Below are 23,975 nucleotides of genomic sequence, written 5' to 3'. Positions count from 1 at the left end.
GTTTGCAATGGGTAAGCAACAGGTCCCCTTTTGCTCTTTATTTTGCACAGTGTTCTGGTAAGACACACAGGTATTTGTTAGAGGTTATTCAGTTAAAACGTGAGTTTTCGTTATGTCTGTATTCCACAGTAATGTGGAGTGTAGCCCCATAATGGACCAGTACGTTACAATTTTACAAACACAGAAAGGAAAGGTTGCCTTTTCATGGCTTGTTTCATGTCAGCTGTTTTTCCTCTGTGGCTTTATTCATTTGCGTCATGCTGGTTTTTACCCATATGTTATCTTGAAGGTCAGGTGCTAAGAAGTAGATGCAAAAATTTCTTTCTTTCAAACAGTTTATGTTTGGATTTGGGTTTAAGGAATTTAGGTTGCTTCAGCAAAGCATCATGATTCCTGCAGCACAAATATTTCTGACTCTAAAAGGGTTGAAATGCCATTTTTGACAACTTGATTTCATAAATCTGGAGAACGGGTACAGTATCTTTCACAATTAAATGTTCAGTGAGAGCTGGAATTTCCCATTCTATTTACTTTGTTACTGACTCATAGTAATACATTCTTAAAATTATTTTTGAGTCAAAATAAAATAGCGGTGTTCTCATGTTTTCTGTATAGCAAAGTAGCTGCTGTCCACTGTAATCTGCAAAAAGTCGTTATGTACATTATGTACAATTTATGAAGAGGGAAGTCTCAGAATAGAGTGGAGAGGTAAAGACTAAGTGGAAAGAACTACGATGACGAGAAGTCATCTTTCAATGCTAGCTAGAGAGCAGACAGAGTAAAAGGTGGGGGAATGACAGGCAAAAATACTGGAATCTGGTTTACCCTGTGAATTTTTTATATACTTTTTTTTGAATGACTGGCTCTTCAGAAGCCTTGGAGTAGGGTTCTGCCAGTGTTTTAACTAAGAATTTCTCCCTGTGCTAAAAGTGAAGAACTCTTGACAATGAGGAGTCATCCTCTTTCGCAGTGTTGACAGAAGCCAGTAACACAGAAAATAGACTCATGAATTACTGCTCCAAGAAAAGAAGAAATTTTACTTGCAACAGCTAATGGGAGAAGTCCTTAGCTTTTTAGTTGATGTTTTTTGAGTTATTTTTCCAGTGGTTGGAAAAATAATTACTGACTAGAGTTACTGACAGGATGAGAACTGGAATTTTGAAGGTAGAAGAACACTGTAGCCTTTCACCTTTCCTGCTTCTTCCTTGTTCTGTACCCATCATACAGAAATGTCAAGACTGATTAAACCCTATGGGAAAGGATTCTTAGGGGCTCCAATGTTGTTAAAATCTTACCTAAAAAGGGAGACATCAGACTCAAATAGCTGCTGCTGAAATCTTTCCTGTTGACCATGACGGGCAAGGCTGAAGAGGAGTTAAGGGTTGCTTTTCATTCTAGCAGCATGGCGCCTAATTTTAAAGTGACTGCACTCTGAAACAGAATCCAAAAGACGAAGACACCTACGTACTCTGAACAGAGAATGTGACTTGCATCCTTAGAAGGGCAGTACAAAACCCTGGGTGCTCGCAGGTCTGCTTTTATCCCGCTTTCAGGCAGATACAGTTGAGCAGAAAAGCTTATTCAGTCTGTGTTGTGCAGACAGGAGAGGTGTCACAGCTCTCCTGCATCCACAAAATATTGAAGTCTATCTTCTAAGCAAAATTGTGGTGCCCATGTTACATGATGGGGGTGATGACGCATATCAAATTGTATGGTAGGAAGCTGCATGTGGGGGTTTTTTTGCCTGTGCGAAATGCACGTTCAAGTGAAGAGGGAGATTTGTCTATAATATGCTGATCTGTTTGATGAAACACGCCGGTCTTCCTCTTTGTAAGACAAAGGTCAAAGAGAACACCTTGAAATATCGCGACCTTTCTGAGGCTTCCCCAGCCTCTGCAAAATACGCTCTTGTTTGGCCACGTGAAGTGTTTGAAAAGGGTTTTCTCGGAGGGTATCCTAGAGGGGAATAAGGCAGGCGTCCTGCTTGTGGCGGGCGTGCGGGGCAGGGCTGCACAGCGGGGTCTGGCGTCCTCTGGAACACCCGAAGGGACAGCGTAGCAAATGATTTCCACCCCACAGCCGGGCGTCACGAGAGAGGGACGTGCCTAATTCTAGCAGGCAAAGCGCAGGACTTAAGCCTGTTGCAAGGTGGTAGTAGTTGGCCAGTGAGCTTGGGAAGGGGGAGGGTGAGACAGGTGGTGTCTGGCTGAGGTGCTCCTTCCCTCTTGTGAGCGGAGGGGTCTTTGCCGCGGGAGAACAGGGCCTGGCTGACGAGAGGAGCGCGAGGAGCGTGACGGTCTCAGCCCGCTGGGACACCAAGGCTGCAGGCCCTCTTCAGGAGGCACCACGAGGGGAAGGGGCGTGTGGGCAGGACTGTGACACGGGGCAGAAGCAGTGGGAGCTGTTGAGAAACAGAGCGTGGGGACAGGGACTTGAGGGGGCTGGGTAGGGTTAAGGCATGGTGCGGTTTTCCTGCGAGCTTGGGTTCCTGATTCCTGGGATGAGGGCAGGAGCAGGCAGGTTCCCCTAATAAATCCTTTCCTTTGCACCTTGGAGTGGAATTTATTATTTCTGAAGCTTGGGTGAAGAAATAATCCTCCCTTAGCCAGTTCTCTGTGTGGTGAACGGTAAGAAGCTTGTCATGTTCATTCCCGTTGGGTTAGCTTAGGTGGCCGGGGACTGTACAATGCCAGACGGTAGAGCGCGATGGAGGGAGGAGGGTGGGTGAGAAAAATGTTGGCAGTTTTAATGAAAAACGGTATTAAAGCAATAAAACATGAAAAATAAACATGCTCTGTGACAAATGCCGGCAGTTACAGCAAGCAAGCAGGCGAAAAGGTAAAAGCAACCCTAATGCCTAGGCAAACCTAACCCAAGAAACCGCTGTCTCTGAGTCCTTCTCTTGTTAAGAAGATGGTGTGCAGTGAACCTTTCATTTAGTGTCCCTTGATTTTTGTAGTGAAAATGGCTTTCAAAATGCCTTATTTCTATTATAGGATGAGTTTGCAACAGAAATTGCATAGATTAACTGTAGTATTTTTCTTGATAATCTTTCTGTCTGTACCTGTTTACTTAAGGATAAATATACTTTAGAAACTATCAATTTGATAGAAAAAACAGCACATGAAAATCACACTGATAAGGCAGAAATTTTCACATCAGAAATTTCACAGCAGAAAATGAGGAATTGCACGGTGCTGACAAGCAGTTCTAAGTCCAAAACCTTGGAAAGAAAGAGATGCAAGAATGTGGGTTGAAAATGAGAAGAGGGAATTGAAAACAAGTTTTAAAAACGTTACAGCAGAACTAAAGCAGCTGCTTGGTGAAATTAATGAAAGTGGGAAAACTCCTTCCCTTGTGGAAGAAATGTCAGAAGATGGCTTCAGTGCTGAGCTGAAGAGTTCTCATGCTGTTTCATCTCATGCAACAGAATCGAGTAACAGCTTAGAAAGTAAAGGTGAATTTGGAGACATTAAACTTACGCTAGGTGGAAAAGTACCCAAAATGGAAACTGTAATCCGAGTCTTGGTGTCCTTCCTGATCAAGATAACTGAAATGCAAACATGGAAGATACCTGGAGTACAGATGAAGAAGATTGCACAAATAATATGGATGATACAAAGGTGCCTCTAGCAAATGGAAGTAGTAGAAACGTAGTGGGAGGTCCTGAATACTCCCCGAGATACAGCTTAAAACCCAGTCTTTTGGATGACATTTCTGATATTATTCCTACAATAAGACAGTTTCTCCACGTGGTGAAAATGCACTTTTTGTAACAGAGAGGGAACTTGGAAAAGACTCTGGATTTAGTGATGACTTTCCCAGGGACTGCTTTATCGACAAAATAGGAGAAGCAGAAATGGAAAGTCTTTTTGCAAATGCTCAGCAATCATACGTCATGCTGAAAAGGAATCTTGATGAAGAACTAAACCAAGATACGGGAAGATTTAAGGGTAAGGTAGGAATGCTGCAAATAGTATTCCTGGCTTTGGAGAAAGAGAAGGTACAGCTGCCAGAAGAGGTAGTTCACCTGCTACTCTTTATTCTTTAATCTCGCTCTGGATCAACGGTCCTGTTCACTTTAGCTGTTCATCATTAAAGGAGGATGCTTCCTACAAATTGGGGTTTGTTCTAATGGAAATGTTACTTGTGAACAAAGAGAGCAGTGGAGAGTTGTCTTTTTCCTCATTTTTGGAAAACGGAATGCATTATTGCTCCAGTTTAACAGCAGGTGGCACTGGGTTCCAGTGCAAGTAGTTATCACTACATTGCCTTAAGAAGAAATCCATAGAACTCCATCGGTTCTGATTCTGAATCAAAGAATGAAAATAGCTTCTGAACAGGGTCTTGACTAATAATTCATGTGCTGTGATATCTGCGTGGTGTGTCTTCATTGCCTTTCACTAAAATTCCTCTTTCCTGTGAAACCATTTGTGTTTGTGGGTTTGGGATCTTTTTTTTTTTCTTTTCTCCCCTTGTTCAGGGAGCAGGAGCCCAGCGCAGTTCCACTTGATATTCTTTTCTGGTGGTGTTACAACTGACATTGTGCAGTCCTCCTAACTCGTTGTCCATCAGTAATGCTTTCACTTCATTGTTGTTCTCATGTTTTAAGAGACACTATTGTTTTCTTTCTAAGGGCTGTCTTCTTGTTATCTTTAATCATGAGTGAATTCAAAGCACTTTCAATGACATGATACGCTTTGTAGTGTAATTTTGTGAAAAGGCTTCTCTAATGTTATATTATTTCAGGGGTAAACCCTGAATTAATCAATCTTGGATGTGGTGTTTCTGTCTTTTAGAACTACTAAGAAATACATGAAGCTTAACTTTCTTTTTATAGGTTGAGAAGGAAAAAAGCAAACGAAGAATTTCAAAAGTGCAGGCGGTGGCGAAACAGGAATGTCTTGGTAAATTAAATATACCATCAGACAACATCACTAATCGGCAAATGAAACAAAAGATTACTGTAAGGAAGAATGACTGTTTGAAAATGGAGAATGAAAACACTATAGAAGAAAAAGACAAAAAGAATTTTTCATCTGGGGAGAGCTCAAAATTGATTGAAATGCCAATGAAATGGTAAGCTAAGGAAATGATCTCTAGTTCTTATTTGTAGTACTATGTAAGTGTCTTAGGTTTTCTAATACTGTGGTAGGTGAAGTAGTTTCCTCAGTGGTGAAAGCCATAGTGAGTAGTCCACTGCTTCTCCAAAAGTGAAGAAAATGTCTTTTTAGAAAACACAACGCTCACGATATTCAAATCTATTGCCTGCTCTAAAAAAAGAAAAGGAAATAAAAAATAAACCCCCCACCCAAATTCCTGTGATTTCCTTGTCAATACTGAGGCAAAATGCATCTTCAAAACCAGAACTGAAGACTGGAAAAAGCAGTTATTTTTGTAGGAAATGGCCACCTAGAAAAGAAAAGTAGGAACCTGGGGTTTGCTACTACTCCCTTTTCTAGGTGATTTTAGTGATCTCCGTGCAGTTGGTGTTTTCCTTTTCATTAAGTTAATATGCCCTTTGTCGGGAGAGGGGAAAAGATGACATTACCAAACGAATCTCAAAAGTCTAAAGAAGGCACACGTATTTTTATGTAAACCTAAAGCAGGAGTTTTTTCCTGTCTGTCCTTCAAAGGAATCTCTGCTCTAGATGCTTTCTGTAACATGGATATTATAGGTATTCCAGCTTAACCTGGCTCTAGCTCAGATTCCACGTGTCCCCCTCACTCCTAGGGGCAGGTTTTTTAAGTACTTGGGTATCTTCCACGATCTTTGCAGTCAAGTCTGTGTTTTTATAGTAGATATTTTTTGTCTCAGTCGTTTCTGGACATCATCTTATGTCTGTTTCACAGAAATATTTTTTGTAAGCCTACTCACTTGGTGATTTACTTTTTTTTCCCCTTTCTGTTTAATGCAGTAAAATTGCCCTGAATGCCAAAGTTGCAAAGAAAAGTAGAAGGCAGCCTTCAAAGCAGAAGGCTCATCAGCAGATGAGCTCTTCCAGTGGCAATCATGGTCAAGTACGGGATGATAGCACTTCCAGTGAAACATCTGAGGATGAAGGAAGGTATGCATAAAAGGAACGTTGAAAACAAAACTTACTTAATGATGTAAATTGGCCTAAGAGCTAGAGGCAAGTTTGGGGTTTTGTTGTGTGTTGAGGCTTTTTGTAAACCTGATGCATATGAAGATTTTTGTTCTTTCTTGTGACCACACTACCTGGTGCACTTCGTGTTGACAAACACTTTGCTGTTGTTTAGAGTGCTTTGAGCATGCTGGCCAAGTTAATGATAAGGTCACTGTGCACAAATTCTGATTAATTACATGAGTGTGTGCACAGGCCTAGAAGTATTTTATGTGTTTAAAAAGGGCGAGGAGAGACTTACAGAAAAGCAACATCACTCTTTCACTGCAGGTATCTCAGGATTTTTTGCCCTGCTCCCCGCTCCACCTTTTCTCTTGCAGCTGTGTACCCTCCTGACTTCTTGCCCACCCTGAACTTACTTGTGCGGGTTGTGGCAAAGTGAGAAAGAGAAGTTGTTGACACTGTTCAGCCCTAGCTAAAAATCTGGTGTGTTATCAACACTGTTTTGGTCAGAAATCTAACACACAGCCCTGTGTGGGCTGCTGTGAAGAAAATAAACTGCATCCCAGCCAGACCCAGGACACCAGAGAATCCAAAATTACAGTTCTTTGACCTGTAGGAGAAGGATTCTCGGTACTGAAGGGAGCTAAACCCCTGGTATTAAACAGGGAATGCACGTAAGCGTATAGCTACATGTCTGTAGCTGTAAGATTTCTGTCACTTTGCGTGAAGTTTAGGGAACAGTTATTTCAACTATTTGCTTAATATTTTGCGGAAAAATTAGCCTTTCGGTAGACATTAATAGCACACAATAATTGTTTCAGTCTTGAACTATATCTAGCGAAGTTACTATACCAGATTTTAGTTTAATTCACTTCTGAAATGAGGTTTTCAAACGAACTTCAGGTATTATTCATACTGCAATGTAAGCATTCCAGTACTGAAATATATTTCTGTTTTCTAGACCTGCAGCAACAACTGGGAGTGAAAAGAACAAGGTACTGTAAAACGAAGTTCTTGATAAACAGTTTCTATCAACTTTTAATCACTTAGATGGGAGCACTGTTTATGTAGTGATCAACCAGATGTACAAATTGCTGCTGGTATGCAGCTTTATTGTATTTGAGACAAATCTGTGGGCTGTGAAGGAGAGAATGAATCATTCCTGCATTTGGAATGGTCTGTAATACTAGACAGTGGAATTACAGAAAGTACTGTATTTTTTGTAGGTCAGCATCCCAGTGGAAGTAACTGATGACCCTGGTTTAACTCGCTCATCTGACCCAACTTCAGAGGATGTGGAATTACGAACTTCAACCTACAAGGAGGCTATGCTGCTGTTAGAACAGCTTCGTGTGGATCATACCGGTATGTTTTCAAGTCACCGTCTTCAGCTGTTACAAGTTCCCCTTAAAACATGGTTTCTTTGTATGCACTCCTAAGTATTGTTTTTTTGATATAGTATCTCTTTATGATTAGAGATCCCCCTCAAAAGCTGTGAAACTGTCACCTGACCTGAGATGTTGCCTGTATTATCAGCCAAGTGCCTTACGTTATCATTGGTTCTCTGTCTAGTCAGAGCTGGAGAAGCAGTTTCTTGCAAAGTACAGTTCAGCTCCTTCTAATGCGGTCATCAAAAGTCAGCAAGAGCTTTTTCTTCTTTATATCCCCTTGATGTGGTTTAAGCCCAGCCACACCTAAACACCTAAGCACCACACAGCCACTCACTTGTTCCACCCCAGTGGGGTGGGGGAGAGCATCGGAAAGGGAAAAGTGAGAAAACTCATGGGTCGGCATGAAAACAGTTCAATAGCAAAAGCCACGCACGCAAGCAAAGCAAAGCAAGGAATTCATCCAGCACGTCCCATGGGCAGGCGGGTGTTCAGCCACCTCCAGGACAGCAGGGCTCCATCACGCATAACAAATACTTGGGAAGACAAAGTGCCATCACTCTGGATGTCCCTCCCTTCCTTCGTCCTCCCCCAGCTTTATATGCTGAGCATGATGCCGCGTGGCATGGCACATCCCTTGGGTCAGCTGGGGTCAGCTGTCCCAGCTGTGTCCCGGCCCGGCTCCTTGCGTCCCCCCAGCCTGCTGGCTGGTGGGGTGGGGTGAGGAGCAGAAAAGGCCTTGGCTCTGTGTGAGCGCTGCTGGGCCATAAGGAACACATCCCCGTGCTACCAACCCTGTTTGCGGCACAGCTGTAAAACTTGGCCCCGTACCAGCGACTGTGAAGAAAATTAACACTATCCCAGCCACAACCAGCACACCCCTCAACAGCTAATGACAAAGCAAAATAATGGCTTTGCTTAAAAATAATAAAAAAATAAATGTATAACAGAAATCAAGATGCTTGCATATATGCACAAGGCATTATATAAACATAAGCATCACTTACTAGGGCTCTTAAACTATGCTAAAATTTCATTAGGCAAGTGTTAACCTTGGCCGAAGGCCAAACTCCCCGCCCAGTGCTGCCACTGCCCCTCCTTGACAAAACGGGGTGAAAAAGCTTGTGGGTCAGTGTGAAGGCAGGGCTGTCACTTCCCAGTGACTGTCACTGGCCAAACAGACTCCACCGATTAAAATACATTTGGATAGTGAGAAACAAAGACCCAAAACCTGAGAAGGACACGTCGGCACCCCCCCTGCTCAAGCTCTGCTGCGCTCCTTCCCGGCCACCTCCCCAGGCAGCACGGGGAGGCTGCGGTCTGCAGTCGGGACGTAGCAGTTTCTCTCTGCTGCTCCTTCCTCGTCCCTTTTCCCTGCTCCAGTGTGAGTCCTCCCCCAGGCTGCAGTCCTTTGGGGAAAATCTCCTCCAGCCTGGGCCCTCCATGGGTCGCAGGTCCTTCGGGAAGGATCCGCCTGCTCTGGCACGGGGTCCTGCGCAGCACTGCGCTGTGGGTATCTGCTCCAGCATGGTTCTCTCAGGGGCTGCAGGGGAATCTCTGCTCTGGCACCTGGAGCAGCACCTCTCCCTCCTCCTTCGCTGACCTGGGTGTTCGTTTGCGGGGCTGGTTTTCACATGCTTTTCCCCTTCTCTGCCCGTGTGGTGGTTTCGCCCTTTCCTACGTTTGTTTTTCCTGAGGAGCTGCCAGCACGGCTGAGAGGCTCAGCTGTGCCCTGCGGTGGGTCCATCGAAACCGTCCATGTCCAGCACGGGACGACCCCTGGCTCCTTCTCACAGGGACCTTCCCGCTACCGAGACCTGCCACCTGCACCTAATGCAGCAAAGCATTGAACAGCATTGGGCAGTATTTGTGCAGCTTTGTGTCTTTTCTGTCTCAAAACAGGTTCTGCTACTTTGTTGAAAATGCAAAACATGCTTCTTGAATATGAACAGAGAATAGAACGTCAGAAAAATCAGTATAAAGCGCTCTCAAGAGAAGTAAGGAAATTGGGAGATGAAAGGGAGGAGTCACAGTTCAGAGCGGAGAAGACTCAAGATTTGAAATCTGTATTGGCTCACCAAGAAGCAGAATGGAAAAGGGATATCCAAAGCCTTAAGTATGTAAATTGTGGTCTGATAATGTATTATCTTGTCAGTGGTTTTGTTCCGAAAGACACTGATGGTGCAGGCAACAGGATGAGAAGTTTCCAGTCTTTTGGGTTTGGGTTTTTTGAATCCCGTGGGCCAGTTATGCTATGAAGGAGAGGGGAAAAACGTCCGGATACCAGCTCCATGTACAGTCTTCTGGATGTTGTTCTAACTTTGTTTTCTAGCAAGAAAAGAGCAAGAGAGTGTGTATGGGGAAATCAGATTTATAAGAGAGATTTGAGAGATGGTTGGGTGGTGGTTTTTTTTTTTCATTTTGTCCTTGCAGCTTCAGTGGGCCTATAATACTAGGATTTCTGGTAACTCCACCCAGTGCAAGTCAAACCAGAGCTTAGAGCATTTGTTTGCTTACCTGTTTGTTTGTTGGAAAGGTCAAGTTTGGGATTGCCCCTTTCCCCACACTCCTGAGCTAGACCCGGAGGCGTGAGGTTTCTCATCGCTGTTGACATCACGTCAGACAGGGGTGGCCAGCAGGCACCGTAGGCAGTTCAGCAAGGACAACTGCAGAGCCCTGGCCTGGGAGGGGAGATCTCCTTGTGGTGATCCCCGGTGGGACGGCGTGGCTGGGGAGCGGCCCAGGCAGAGAGCGAGCTCAGCAGGAGCCACCGTGAGCTGGCAGCTGGGGCGGCCCGCAGCGGCCTGGGCTGTATGGAGGGCAGCAGTGCCAGGGCACTGGGGGCAGTGAGTGCCCACCCCTCCGCAGGGCTTGCTGAGCTGTGTCTCGAGCCCGGGGCCCGGTGTTTGGCCGCCCAGCCCAGGAGATCTTGCCCAGTCCGTGTGAGGTCGGCAGGGAGATGCCGGGCTGGCCCGGGGGCAGGAGCACCAGCCCTGTGAGGGGAGGCTGCGGGAGCTGGGCCTGGGGGAGTTGGGCCTCCCAGCGCGGGGGAGGGGGGTACGAGGAAGACGAGGCCGGTCCCAGCTTGGCCTGGGTTTGACTTCAGCAGGTGTTCAAAATCCTCAAACATCTGTCAAGTATAAAGAAGTAGTATTTTCATTCTAAGTGAATTCTCCAAGCAGCGTTAAATTTATACTTTCAAAAGTTACACTTTTTGCGAAATTACACTAGAAACTACATGTAAAGCTTTCTCCTTGCAATATACGCCATTCAAATGCAAATGTTTCTGTCAGTCTTTCAAGTAATTTTAGTGGTGGTTGATTCTTGTCTTGCAGAATTTCTAAAGCAGGCTTTCAATTGGCAGTTCTTCCCTTACGTTGACACTTGATTTTTTTTTTTCTTGTTCACTGTTGTGAATATATGGGAAAAAATAGTCAAAATAATGATCAAACACAAAGCAGCTTTCTTGTTTGGGTACCATGGGCACACCATGGACCGTTTTTTACCATGTCAGTGCTCATTGCTGATTGTTTCAGTTGGTAAAGAAGCTGACCTTCCATAAGGCTTTCCTTGTAAGTCAGCTTCAAAATGAAATTGCTGTAGTTTCTCCCAGAGGTAGATCCACTGAGGTTTTAAACCTGGTTTTAATCATATTCAGCTTAAACCCCATGCATTTCTGAATCTGGTTTTGAACACTGACATCCTTCTCGAGTAAACAGAAACTGCTTGTTCTGTCTGTGGGCAGCCTTACAGAAGGCTTGCTGAAAAATTGTTGCCATAGGTAAGTGGCGTGCTGATTCACCAGTATTACTTCTAGTCACTGAATCCCTAATATGTAGGCTCAGTATACTAAGAAAATGTATATTAACCATAGTAAAAGTTTATGATGCTTTGATCCGATGAGACTACAAACTCCTTTTTCAACATAATGGCTTTAATATGAAGAGGATTTATTTTTTTATGACAGAAGTGTACACACTAGTGTGCATTTCCCTGTGTAACCTTACAAAAAACTGGTAAATCAATCAATGGTTTATTTCCGTATTTTGTACAACTGATACCGTGGACAATGGAATGAAGTTAGAATTCTTTAAAAAGTTGAAAAGTACAGTAAAAATATGGAATCTGGAAACGTTTAAGTTTTTTTATGGTTTGAGTTGTCTCTGCAAGTTCATCATGTGGAACATCTACTTTTGTATCAGTGCTTTTGTTTCTCAAATACTCTGTTACATCCCAGGTGTTCTTTGAAACAAGAAGAAGCAAAGAGACTCAGAGTAGAAGTGCTCTGTGAGAAAATGAGAGAAAAACTGCAAAGGAAAGAAGATCAATGTTGTAAAGAAAGGGAGGAGAAACAGAAACTTGAGTTACACTCAAGGAATTTAGAAATGGAGATAAGAACACTGAGAAAGCTCTTGAAACAGGTATATTAAATAATGAATTAAACACTTTCTTTTCTGCTTCTTTTCACTTGTATTCCAGTATGCCTAGAGAAGGAGGTGCTTTGTTCATGGAAGAGGCATTGGATAACTATTGCCAAATTTTGAGGGCAGTAGAGAACAGTTGGTTCACAATTGGTCTGTTGTTGTTTTGTTTTGTTGGGTTTTTTTGGCTTTGCAGTTTATTAATCCTTTTTTTCTTTTTCAGAATTTAGGTTTCATTTGTATTTCAGGCAAAGCCTGACTTTTTTCGAAATTACTACAAAACATCCTGTATTTCTTCTTCTTAAATTTTCAGAAGAAAATTAAAATTTATTCTTTATAGGTGGGTTATCATAGCTGTGGGGAATCAAAAATCTTTTCAGGTATTCTGGGGAGAGTGGGAAGATGTATTGCTAGCTCTGATTTTTCTCGAGATGCAAGCAGTTGTATTACTGTAGGTTGAAGAGGAACGTGATGAAACACAGACACAGCGCTCTCAGGAAAAGAGGGCCAGAGCCCTTCAAGAAGGAATTTTGAACAACCACCTTGGGAGACAAATGGAACTAAAGAAGAGACAAGAAGATCTATAGGAAAAAATTCAGAGGTAAGCAGATATCTTTTTTCGAATAAGTCAGATTTCACCATATTTGTTTTAAAGTCATAATAAATCTTATATAACTTCCCGTGTTTCTTGATGGTTTATTTACTGTTTACCGGTGTAACTTAACTGTGTAAATACCTTTCCTGTTTTCTCTTACGTCTTTAAAAGTTCTGGAAAGCAGCATCACTCCTGTATGTACCTGAATTACTTGTGCAAGTTGGAAACTAATAGAACACACTATTTACCCCGTTTCTTAACCTATCTGTTATTTGTCATTTCACAGGCATTTTATTATCACTTTTTAGGGTTTCTAGCAATGAGACAGCTAGCTACCTATATCAAGGTTGACCAGGAAGAAAGTTGTTTGACAGTGTTTGTGTTTCCATTGCTTTTTTTTTTTTTTTTTTTTTTTTTAGTTATTCCCTTATTGAACTTACTTACTTCAAGTATGCCTTTCTTTTCCACCTCCACATACTGAAATTTTATGATCGAATATCAACAATGAATTCAACTCTCTGTAGGAGTTAGAGTAACTGGAGGAGAAAAAGCAACCATAAACACTGTATTCAAAGAGATCTTGAAAAGAGTTTACTGAATTTCCTAAGAATGTGCAGTGCTTGGAAGCCTTGTTTGTTCTTGGCTGTGCTGCCCAATAAATGTAGGATGAATGTGTTTAAGTCGAAAAAAGTTAAACATATAATAAAGAGGGAATATACAGGACTATTGCATTCCGGGGGTGATTGAGTTTCATAGCTAACTTCCAGTAACACAAAAGGATAAGTGTTCAGAAGACATTTGAGAAGGAAAATACCCTTTCTAGCCTTGTTTTTACCAGATCTGTAGCACAACTAATTCAACCTTAAAGGCAATATTATAAAGGCATGCACATACAAGAAAGCACTGTCATTTTAAAAGCTTTACACTTGAGATGTTTTAAATAATTTTATTATTTGGTTGTAGGTTTAAGGGGGTATTGTGTATTTGGGATGTTCATTTAGGTTTTAAGGATATGTTGCACTTCCGTTGTGTACGTACATTGTACATGTGCGTGGGTTCACAGAGTAGCTTATTGCCTGAAACTTCATCCTTGAAGTCATGCTTCAGTATTAGAAATGTTAAAATGCAGTTTATTGCTGAAGTTTTTTTTGTAGATTCATTTCCCAATTGGCTCTTTATTCATGTTCCCTGTCATTCAGGAATCCAACACTGAGAGAGAAAAGGATCTGTTGTACAAGAATCAGTTACTACAAGATGAGATTGCTGTGCTAAGGCTAGAAATCAATCAAGTAAGACTTAGGCACCAGGAGGAAGAAGGAAAATCTTTAGAGGAAAATAAGACCTTGAAAGAAAAAAATGAAGCTCTCAAAAAGGAACTTAAACTGAACAAGGAAGCATTAACACAAACGGTTCTTCAGTACAATGCACAGCTGGACTTACTAAAGACAGAATCTGCAGTGCTGACTTCCAAACTTGAGCAGACAAACGAAAGTAAAGACAGACTAGAGACAGAAATCAAATCATTTCATTCCCGCCTGAATGCTGCTGTTCAAGAACTTGAACGTCATCGGTCATCAGAAAAGGATGCTGAACAAAGATTTCACAGAGAACGTGATGAATGGCATCGCTTGCAAGACAAGCTCCATCATGACCTCTCCGACACACAAGAAGCCAACAAGAGCTTGTCTCAGCAGCTGTGTAAAGCTGAAAGCAAAGCTAATAGGCTAGAAAATGAGCTTCACCAGTTGGAGCAAACCCTCAGAGAAAAAACTTTGCTTGTAGAAATGGCACAAAAAGAATTAAGTCAAGCCCAGCGTCAGGCAAAGGAATGTGATCGTGCTCAACAACTTGAGAAAGATCCAGTAAGCGAACTTGTAATAAAACAGGAGTCCTTGCAGGAGCGATTGGCCCAGCTCCAGAGTGAAAACCCTTTACTGCGTCAGCAGCTGGAAGATACACAGAGCAAGAGGATCATGAAAGAAGAAGTAGTGAATGATGTGCAGGACCGGTTTAATGATACTCTGAACAAACTCAGAGCTGATAGGGAAAAGCAAATTTATCTCATAGAAGAGCAAAACAAGGATTTAAATGCCAAGTGTACTGATTTAAGGGAACAAGTCTTCGAATACGAGACTGACAAAGTAGAAAGAGAGGTAAAGGATATGCTTAGAAAGAACAATTTAAAGTTTGTCCATTCTTGAAATTATTTTGTTTCTACAGTGTACCTGGTATGTTATGTGCATGGGACCAAAGAATACTGATTTGTTCTGGTTTGTTATGTTTCTCTCGGAATTGCGGAAGGTTTTGGCAAACGGGATGTTAGTCCTCAGATCTAAGCAGAGAGCAGAAAAAAGGTATCCAAGTCTAAGCTTTGATCAAGAAAGGTGATTCTTCTTACTTAGTTCATAAAATGTTGAAGAACTCCAAAAGATCAGATTCCTCCACAAGCCCCTGCCTGCTGGTTGGTGGAAGATCCCATGAAAGCTTTAGATGGGTCAGTGTTGTCCCATGAAGTGCATACCTACGTAATCCCTACTGTGAGCAGAGGCACTGCCAAAAGTGTTCTCCAGCATCTTTTCCACCTTTTTGTCTAGAAGAGGATGGCCTTTGCTTCAGCGAGGGCATCTGTTTCTGTAGTTACGTATTGTTCTGTTTGATGTGAAACCTGAAGGGATGGGATATCCTCAGGAATTCTGTCCCGTGGCATTCTGTGGAACGTGGCTAACGGATAGAGACGTCCGGCAGCTTCTCTGTGGAGAGCGCCAGATGCACAGACGGTACGTAGGTATTTTTCCTGTGCTCTGTGTGTGTGATACATCTTTCTTTTCTCTTTTGAAAGTGCGAGAGTGAAAGAAAGGAGGTGAAGAAGCTGGTAGAGTTGAAACACGCAGTTGAACTATGTCTGGACCAAGAAATGAAAAGAAACCTCGATCTGCAGAAAGACTGTAAGAGGTACGGCTTTTTAGCGTGGTGAAGAGGTATCCCTGCGTAGAAGTCATGTTTTATTGAACTGTAATGTAAAAAATAGGTGTACCTAACTGTGAGCAGATGCCAGCCTCGTGTTAGTTCTTGCAAGGTACTTCTGTACACCAGCCCCTAGTTTTCAATAGCTGCCAAAACAACTGCAGATGCAGGTTGCCCTGCAGTTCTCCTGGGAAAAAGGGAGTCTTTCATTCCTCTTTTCAGGTGAAATCTGGACTCTCCAAGCGTATGTGGCACAGGAATACTGGTTTTTCCTGGTAATTCCTGGTGTGTCAAGCATGTTAAAGATGAAGCAAGCCGTGTCTGTGCTGTTTACATGAGAGTATGTGAAAAAGTCCAGTTTTGTTTCTTTGCTTCATTGTTTTTGTGACTAATTTGCTGTGCAGGTTGAAGAGGCTGCTGAGCAGAGCTACGAAGAAACTAAGGGTGTATGAGGCGAGAGGGGGACTGTCCCAGCTGAATTTGCAGGGAGAAGTGAAGAACGGGTATTCTGAAATGGTCAATGAAGCTGACAGATTAAGAGCAAAGGTGAGCTTTGCTTTGTTTGGGTTATTTTGGTGGTGGTGGTTTTTCTTTTGGAACCTCTGTTCTTTCTTCGTACTTCTTTTCATGTTGTTGACTTTGACTTTTGTTTTCTTGGCTGTATTTCTGAAATTATTTGGCTGGTTTTTGATGTTCCTTCTATGGTCACAGTAGTAGGCGACTGTAATACTGATGTAGCTCTTAGGGGTAAAGATGGAAGTGTTACGTACACAGCAGTATCTGCGAGGGCGCATCAGGGGTAGGCTGTCCTGCAGAGGAAGGGCAAAGCAAGAGCCACAGCAAGGCTGGCAGGGTCTGTGACCACACAGGCCAGGGATCAGCCCCACAGGCCCTCACCAAGAAGAGCAGAAGAGTTCTGGGGACAGTTCTGGGGACAGTAAGCAGAGTCCTCCAAGAGTGCAGATCACCAGGCCGGTCCATAGGGATGGGCAGGTCTGCAGTCCTACTGGGACGTCACGTCCATGGGTGAGGGCCAGGGCTGAGAGCAGTGAAGGCCCAGCACAGGCCTGGCTGCAGCTTGAGGCCGTGGCAGCATCGTCGGGCTCCGACGGATGCATTCCCTCTCGGAAGAGAGGGGAGTAACGCCACCGTCACTCGGAACAACTCTGTGCAGTTGGCCTTGCCCAAGGTCACCCCCTGAAGCCTGTCTCAGGCACGAGTTGAGCAGGAGGCAGGTGGGGGTTTGCTTTTCGGAATGGTGTCTTTGCTTCCCAGGGCACAATGCAGTGTGAGGTGATGCAGAAAAAATGAATGCAGTAACTTATTGCTTACTAGTAGCTGACTCAGTCCGTCTTTCCTGGTCTTGGAGACCCAGAAACGCTTTTGAGGTTGCTCTGGCTGTTTGGTAGCATGGAACCTTTTATCTGCTTCTCCGCTCATTTGTTGCTAAAGTAGCTGTGTTTCAAAGTTATGCTCCTTTTTAGAAGATACTATTGTAGAATGAGTCAACTGCCTTGAGAGTGGCTCATTTTTAGTTCACAGGTTAGCAGCATATTTGTGTTCCTGTTGGAAGAGCTATTTTGAATGACAGGGAATGGAATTACGTTTCGGCAATTTTAAATAAGTGTAAAGTTTTTTACGTATTTTAGAGACTCTTTCAAGTGTTGACTCTGCTGGTTTCCCCCACTTTTTTAAAAACAAAAGATGATGGGATATCATGTTTTATGGTTAATAGGTATAGACGATGGATGTTTCTGGAGGGGGAAAGAAGGGGATAGAAGCTGTAGTTGACCATTGGGACCTATGGGAAGTCTGATATTTCCTGGAAATCTTTTGAAAACAAACCGTAGCTTTGACCTAAAGAGACTGTCTTCTGCCACCAGTGCTGCAAAAGCGGTGTTCTGAACCACTATTTCCAGATCTATTAGCGTAATGGAAGGAAAGGGTATCCGTTTCTTGTCTTGTCAGTTCTGTGACGAAGCTTTGACCGTGTGACAGCATGTGACAGTTCCTCTGAAGCATGATACATGGGGTTTTTTTTCTGATGAAACCAGAATGTGGCTGTGATGTAACTGGGTATGGGTGTGTTTGATTTCCTATGATCGTATGAACATCTCGCAGAAGAATAGCCCTAGTGCTTTTCAGCCTAGCCCTGCGGGTGTAATGCCGCTGGTTTGGTACCTCTTGGTCTGTGACCCACTGCAGAACTGAGGAAGGATGGGAACCTGAGGAATGCTGTCAGAAATGATGTGAAAGCTGTTCTTGTTTTAAAAGAAGAGCCTGGTTTCGCTTTTGTTTTAACACTGAATCAGCAGATGTTAAATACAGTGTTGATGGCCAACTCCTTTACCAATTTTCACAGATTTGACTAATTTTAGATCCCTCTGAGTTCCCTGTTTTTTCCCCTTTCCTGTCTACAGGTTGATGAACTTTCCCAGCAGCTGGAGATAGAGTCTAAAAAAGGCATGCAGCTAGAAGCAGAAAATCATGATTTGCGAGAGGAGTTGTCCACCATGCGTGGGAGCCATGAAAAACTGGAAAAGAGCAAAAGCCAGCTGAAAGAAGAGGTGGCTAATCTCAAACACCATATGGAGACTAACATGGTGGATCGCAGCCAAATAGAACAATACAAAAGAGAGGTGGAAGAACGAGCTGCACAAGAAATAAGGCAAAAACTGCAAGAAGTCAATCTGTTTTTGCAGGTAAGTTAATTTCTTATGTGTGTCTGTTATAGACTTCTGTTTTGGTTGTCATTTTTAGGGGGGGGTGGTGCCTGATTCCATGTGTTACGCTGTACTTCTGTTTTTCCTGAAGGGCAGTGGGAGAAGGGAATATGGTTGGGCAAGATGCTTTCATGTGCGTGCAGTGTGCCTGCAGGCCCTGAATCAAAAACTTGCCCAAGGTAGGTTTTCATTTTGCAGTTCTTGGAGGGGTATCACTGCCCACTGGTCTTGTTCTCATTGTTTAGGTCTTGTTGTCATTGTTTATCCTTGAATGGGTATTGCATCTTAAGAGTTGTCACAGCCAGCCATACACATCTTCCTTAGTCATTGCACAAGGGGCAACACTCAGAAAAGAAGTCACCAAAGCTGCAGGGTGGGGGCTGGGGGTGCAGCATCTCCATGATTTCTTTGAGGAACGCTATGCCCTGTCCTACAGAGATAGCGTTCTTCCATCAGTAGCTTTGATGAGTAATAGTGCTAAGATGGGGGTTCTTTCTGAATGAAAAGAATCATTTGGTGTGGTAGTTCCAGGGTTGTGCCCTGGTCGCTGATGGCAGTGAGGAGGCACAGTTGCCTCGCTGAATAGAGCTGGGCCCTTGAAACTGGGTACACGCAATTGACTGGCGAGGAGAGTTCTCTTTTTCTTTGCGGTGGTTGAAAGTGTGTATCTACTTCAGATGCAGGCAGCCTCCCAGGACAGATTAGAACAAATCAGAGCCAGTCGTCATGCTTTGCTGACAAACCAGCTAGAACACAGAATTGGAGACCTCGAACGTGAATTGGACAGGATAAAAAATACCCAACGAGACAGTATTTTTCAAAAAGAATCCGCACAGGCAGAAGCGGAAAAGTACAAAGACCTGTACCTGGAGGAAGTTAAAAATGGAAGATGCCTAGCAAAAAAAAACCTGGAAAGGTAAGTCCCTGCTCTTTTGGGGTGATAATAAGATACTACTTTTTCCTCAAGCAGTTTTCTTCATTAAATACCTTTTCTACATCTGGTCAGCATTATGCATAAGATAGCATATTTGTGATGAAAGTACCTTAAGGCTCTCCCCTGTTCATTGGAACTATCTTCATTTCTCTTCAGTGTTCCAGCAGTAACACCACCGATCATGGGCATTAATAGGATATTTTTGAAGTTGAGTCTGTTTTAACAGGCAGCCTTTTTGCCAGTCTCTAATCTCCTCTTCTTATTCTAAGTATGGCAGAAAAGATAATGTCATGTCCTTTACTGCTTGAATAAGGATAGGCCCTTCAGAGAACGGCATTTGATGCTATGAAGAAGAACAACAAAAATCTTTTGGCTTCCATTTTAGCCGCATGTCATAGGTTTCAGCTTTCTTTGGGAAAGGAAGGGTAGCCCAGAGTTCTTATGCAGGTGATGTACCTTTCAGGAAGAGCTATGTAAAGAACACGGTGTGCACAGACTGCTTTGAGGCCTTAATGCTGAGAAGTCCAAAGTATTGGTTAACTCTTGCTGCTTCATGCAGGTAGAGCGACTACTTAGAAATAGGCTCTCCAAAAAAAACCCAGATCCAGTTATGGAGATTTTTTTGGACTCTTAATCCCTTCCACTTCCAGAAGTCAGATAATAATCAAAGACCTGGAGGGTAACTTTGCGGAAGTCTTATTACCAAAGATAATTCTTTGTATGCTTCTGAATGTTTCAGAGCTAATGAGAGACTAGCAGAAGCCAACAATAAGCTCCTTCAGGAGTGCCATAGAAGCAAACCTTTAACTGCAAGCAGCGCTGTCAGTGGTCCAGTTCTGTATTCAACTGAACTGGGACATATTAGCAACAATCCGGCACTGAATAGAAGTCTAAATCTAGCAGGAAGCTTCCTAACCCCGACCGTGAATACGTTACCATCAAGAAACAGAGTTGAAGCCTATGTGGCTAAGGTAAGCGTTTTTAAATACTGTTCTCAACTAGTGTTGAAGAGTATCTGTAAGCAAGGTTGTGCTTTTCAGTCTAAAGTTAGAATCCATTTCTAGTTCCAAACCATATGCTCTGATATGCTAAACCAAATTGCTCATCAAAACAGTACACAACTAGGTGGTAGAAACGAAGACTTTTGGTCATCAGGGTTATACAAATTTCCAGAAGTGCTCAAAGACCAAAAAATACTGAGATCTAAATGATGGACTGCGTAACAACATTCTTTTGCAAGAGAAACTGTGATGAAGAATACTGTGGCATAGGAAGCTGCCAAAGAAGCTCTTCAGTAAAATTTAGTGCTGATGCCCCATCCCTGGCAGTGCTCAAGGCCAGGCTGGGTGGCGCTTGGAGCAACCCGGTCTAGTGGAAGGTGTCCCTGCCCATGGGAGGGGGGTTGGAACTGGATGATCTTTAAGGTCCCTTCCAACCCAAGCCATTCTGTGGATGACCTTTTTTAAAACAGCTAACTTTATGATGAGTGCAAAATCCCATCAGACATCTTTCTTTGAGACACCTTTTCCTGCTTCACTGATGTTCATGCTAGCAGTTTCTTCACCGGAACTTGTTTTAGTACAATACCAACAAAGGGATGCTTCAAAACTAGGATGGTATGAACAGGACACGTAACTTCTCACTTGAGTGTGGGACGTATGCTGTGCATAGGAGGCATTTGATTTTGTGGGTCCTGCTATGTGGTGTTATATGTAACTGCTCCTCAGGAAGTCTACAGAGCTTTCTGATTTTGTACAAAAGCTGCAGCCTCTGCGTACCTCTGGTCAAAGTGTGCCCTGTAATTAGCAGTCAGCATGATAGCACATCCCTCACAGAATGGTAAACGTGATATCATGAGAGTTGGAAACCAGATGTCAGTCGTTGTGATCCGTTTCCCACCTAGCATAGGACTGAGGCATGGGCAAGCTTGCCTGTTCAGTCAGTGTCTGTCCCTCGCCTATTCTGTTGTTGAATGGATGTGAGAAGCATTTGGTCACTTTTAAGCCTTACCCTGGTTCGGTGGTCCCACCTACACTGGAAAGAATCCATTTAAATAACGTGTCTGCATACTGTGCCTGGCTTAAGAAAAAGAAAAAAACAAACCAAACAACAAAACAAAAATGGACAAAGCGGTGTGTAGGTAGTGCGTAGCAGCGGCAGTTAAGAGATGAACTTTTCTGTATCGTTGCGAATGTGTTTTTTGTGTCAGAGGGGTGGACATAACGCTGCATAAAGAACATGGGAGGCAATTAGTACTGTACCACCTGCAGGGATTATTCTGCACGCAAGCAGCAGAAAGGAGGCGAAATTCAGGGATCCACTACAAAACTGAAGTAAGGAGAAAGCCAGGACAAGGGAACAAGAGGTACAGGGAGCAGGGAGCAAGTGAGGGCAGGGGAAAAAGAGAGAGAGATGGGAGCGAGATGTTACAAGAAGAAAAAGGCAAAGGAGGAAACCATCCCCCTTCTAGGAAAAAAGCTGTCCTAGTTTAAAAGAAAAGGGTTTAACAGTTGTGGTTTCTTTTTTTGAAGAAGAAACAGGAAAAAAAGAATAACCTCCCTGTTACTAAATCCAGCTGCACATCTCTTTATGATATTTCTTCCTGTAATCACCAGTTAGGGAACAACTGAGACTAATTGTAGTGGCACTGCCTGTAGCCTCAAGTCACCTGACGTTCAGTGTATTCAGGGAAGTCTTAAAACCTGGTCTTCTCTGGAGTCCTTCAGAAGAAAGGAACTGAGTTCTCAGAGGTGCAGTAGTTGCTAGAGGACTAGGTGAGTATTTCACTTAGAACTGCGGGCTTAATTGTTCTCAGTCGGGTGCAGTATGTCATGTGCATAACATGCATCTGAGAAAAGAGGATTGAATTGGAACGTAAGACTTTGAAGTCAGGAAGTAACAAAAGGGAAAAGCTGCATGTATCCCTCTGCATACAATAATGGGTGGCAAATCTCAATCAGTTTCCAAATGCAAAATCACCAGATGCACAGTCTGTGCTGTCATTTCCGCAGGAGTCCCGTGCCATTCAGGAGGCAAGTTGGAGCATGAGGGAAGAAATCAGAGATTATAGTTTTAGTCTGTTTTGAAATGCTTTGCTGGTTGTGCTGCCTGGTATTCTGTCTGTTCACCAGACTGTTTCAAAACAGAAGAATTTCTCTGACTCTAAGCCTTTTCTTCACTTCACTGTTTACTTCAGTTATGCCTCAGTTTTGTTTTCCCACTAACTTGGTTCCCTTCTACAGAATTTGCCTTGCCTTTAAATTCAGGATGCGCAGTGCTGCCTTGGCTGGAGATGACAAATGCTTCTGCCACTGAAGCTCTAAATGACAGGGAGTTAAGAAGCTGAAATTGCAGTGTGCCTCAGGCAGTCCTTTGAGGCTTCTTTTTTTAGTCAAAGCTCTCTGCAGATTTGGTGTTCCTTGTAGTAGCTTCCTCAAGGTGAGAAGGGCTATTGGAAGTAGGGAACATGCCAGCCATTCTGAAGAGGAAGATGTTTGTGTGAATTTCGTTTGTGCAGAAGCTTTGAAATAGCTTCAGGGGCAAAGAGGTGAAAATAGTTCACACTGCTATTATTCAAAATGATGGTATTCATTGGTCCTGCAGCTGTTGGAAAAAACCCTGGTAAATGATGCTGACAAGAGGAAGGAGTGCTTCACTAGCAAGTGGACACAGTTTCTCCTTTAGACTTAACTAAGGAATTTGGTGTTTAAAGGCTTGAAAGATTGCACTGTTTTCCTAAACATTAAGCATGACTATCAGTGATTACACATAGAGCCGTACATGTTGAAGATGGTCATATCACAAGTTCAGCAAAAAATGAGCGTGTTATTCTTAAAAAAGCATAAAGAAATGTGTTCCATTACAGTATAGCCCCTTCCCCTTTATCAAATATATACGCTACAGAAATGAATAACCTTGAAGTGCAAAAGGATCTTTAAAAATACAAAAAAAGTTCATATTGGCACAAGCTTATTAACCAGTAGAATCCCAATCACATGCAATGTCTTTGGGTTTTTTTGGTGGTTTTTATTTGTATTAGAGCTTCAGTAATGTGGAATAAATTACAAGTACTTGACAAATTCTGTGCATGTAATTAGACAGTGACCGTAGCAACTAGCAATTCAGTATTTCAGACCTGCTCCCTTAGTCCATAGACTAAGGCAAGGAATGTCTCCTGCAAGTGCTGCAAGGAGGTTTTGGGACTGGAGTCCTGTTGTTAGGTTTAACAAATGTCAAGCTTAAATCCTAACAGCTGTGCCAAAGGCTGGTGAAAATGAACATGGGTGTCTTGACAGACAAGAACAGTGAACTCTGCAACCAGGGTGAATCAGTGGATAAGTGAAACCAGTTTAATGTGGGAAGGGAAATGTCTGCTTCCTACTTCATCTTCCAATTTCTGTTCCATTTCTGATTTGGCTTTCTGCACTCTTGTAGCAGTCTTTGTTGTTAGCTTTTTTACTTGCTTCATTTACATGTAGGCCACGTTCTTGTTTCTCACTGAAGACCTGTGAACTTCAGGCTGTTTTTCTTTCTTCTTCAGCTCCTTCATCAAAAATCTGTCCGTCTCTCTTCTCTGCAGCCAGATACATGGCAAGGTTTGCAGGCAGCATTGTTTAATGTTGGGATGGTATTTTATACTGGAAATGTTGTCTGTTTATGCTGTTAGGTTTTGATTAAAACTTACTGATGTATTCACATTTTCCTAACACTGCGCATATTTTGAACTTTAGTTTGTCCAAGTGAAAGAATGACTGCTGCAGGGGACTTCTCTGCTTTATGTATTTGTAATGCAATGGCTTCTGTGGTAGTTAACCATCTGTGAGATGTAATGCAGTGGCTTCTGTGGTAGTTAACCATCTGT

The 23,975-nt window shown here is 42.9% G+C and overlaps 1 protein-coding gene and 1 pseudogene across 2 annotated transcripts; both read left to right on the top strand.

The window, feature by feature from the left end:
- Window positions 1–2,706: 2,706 nt before the first annotated feature.
- LOC308058069 (uncharacterized protein) lies at window positions 2,707–6,068 on the top strand (the record flags this gene model as incomplete). The annotated part of the gene is given in 7 exon segments (XM_080412078.1): window positions 2,707–2,724; window positions 3,078–3,167; window positions 3,170–3,208; window positions 3,211–3,514; window positions 3,517–3,551; window positions 3,555–5,079; window positions 5,919–6,068. Coding segments are annotated over 6 exon segments (708 nt in total). The 3' UTR covers window positions 3,777–5,079; window positions 5,919–6,068.
- LOC308058068 (ankyrin repeat domain-containing protein 26-like) lies at window positions 3,899–22,835 on the top strand (annotated as a pseudogene). Its single transcript, XR_013931982.1, has 11 exons — window positions 3,899–3,958; window positions 7,316–7,454; window positions 9,380–9,593; window positions 11,715–11,898; window positions 12,354–12,499; window positions 13,693–14,646; window positions 15,333–15,445; window positions 15,862–16,003; window positions 17,878–18,159; window positions 18,858–19,096; window positions 19,856–22,835. The product of XR_013931982.1 is annotated as an ankyrin repeat domain-containing protein 26-like (transcript).
- Window positions 22,836–23,975: the final 1,140 nt, after the last annotated feature.

This window comes from Falco punctatus (genome assembly GCF_963210335.1).
Source record: "Falco punctatus genome assembly, contig: scaffold_23, whole genome shotgun sequence".
In the NCBI taxonomy this organism is placed as follows: Eukaryota; Metazoa; Chordata; class Aves; order Falconiformes; family Falconidae; genus Falco; species Falco punctatus.
Note: the sequence above shows the minus strand (reverse complement) of the source record. Positions and strands in the feature narration are given on the sequence as shown.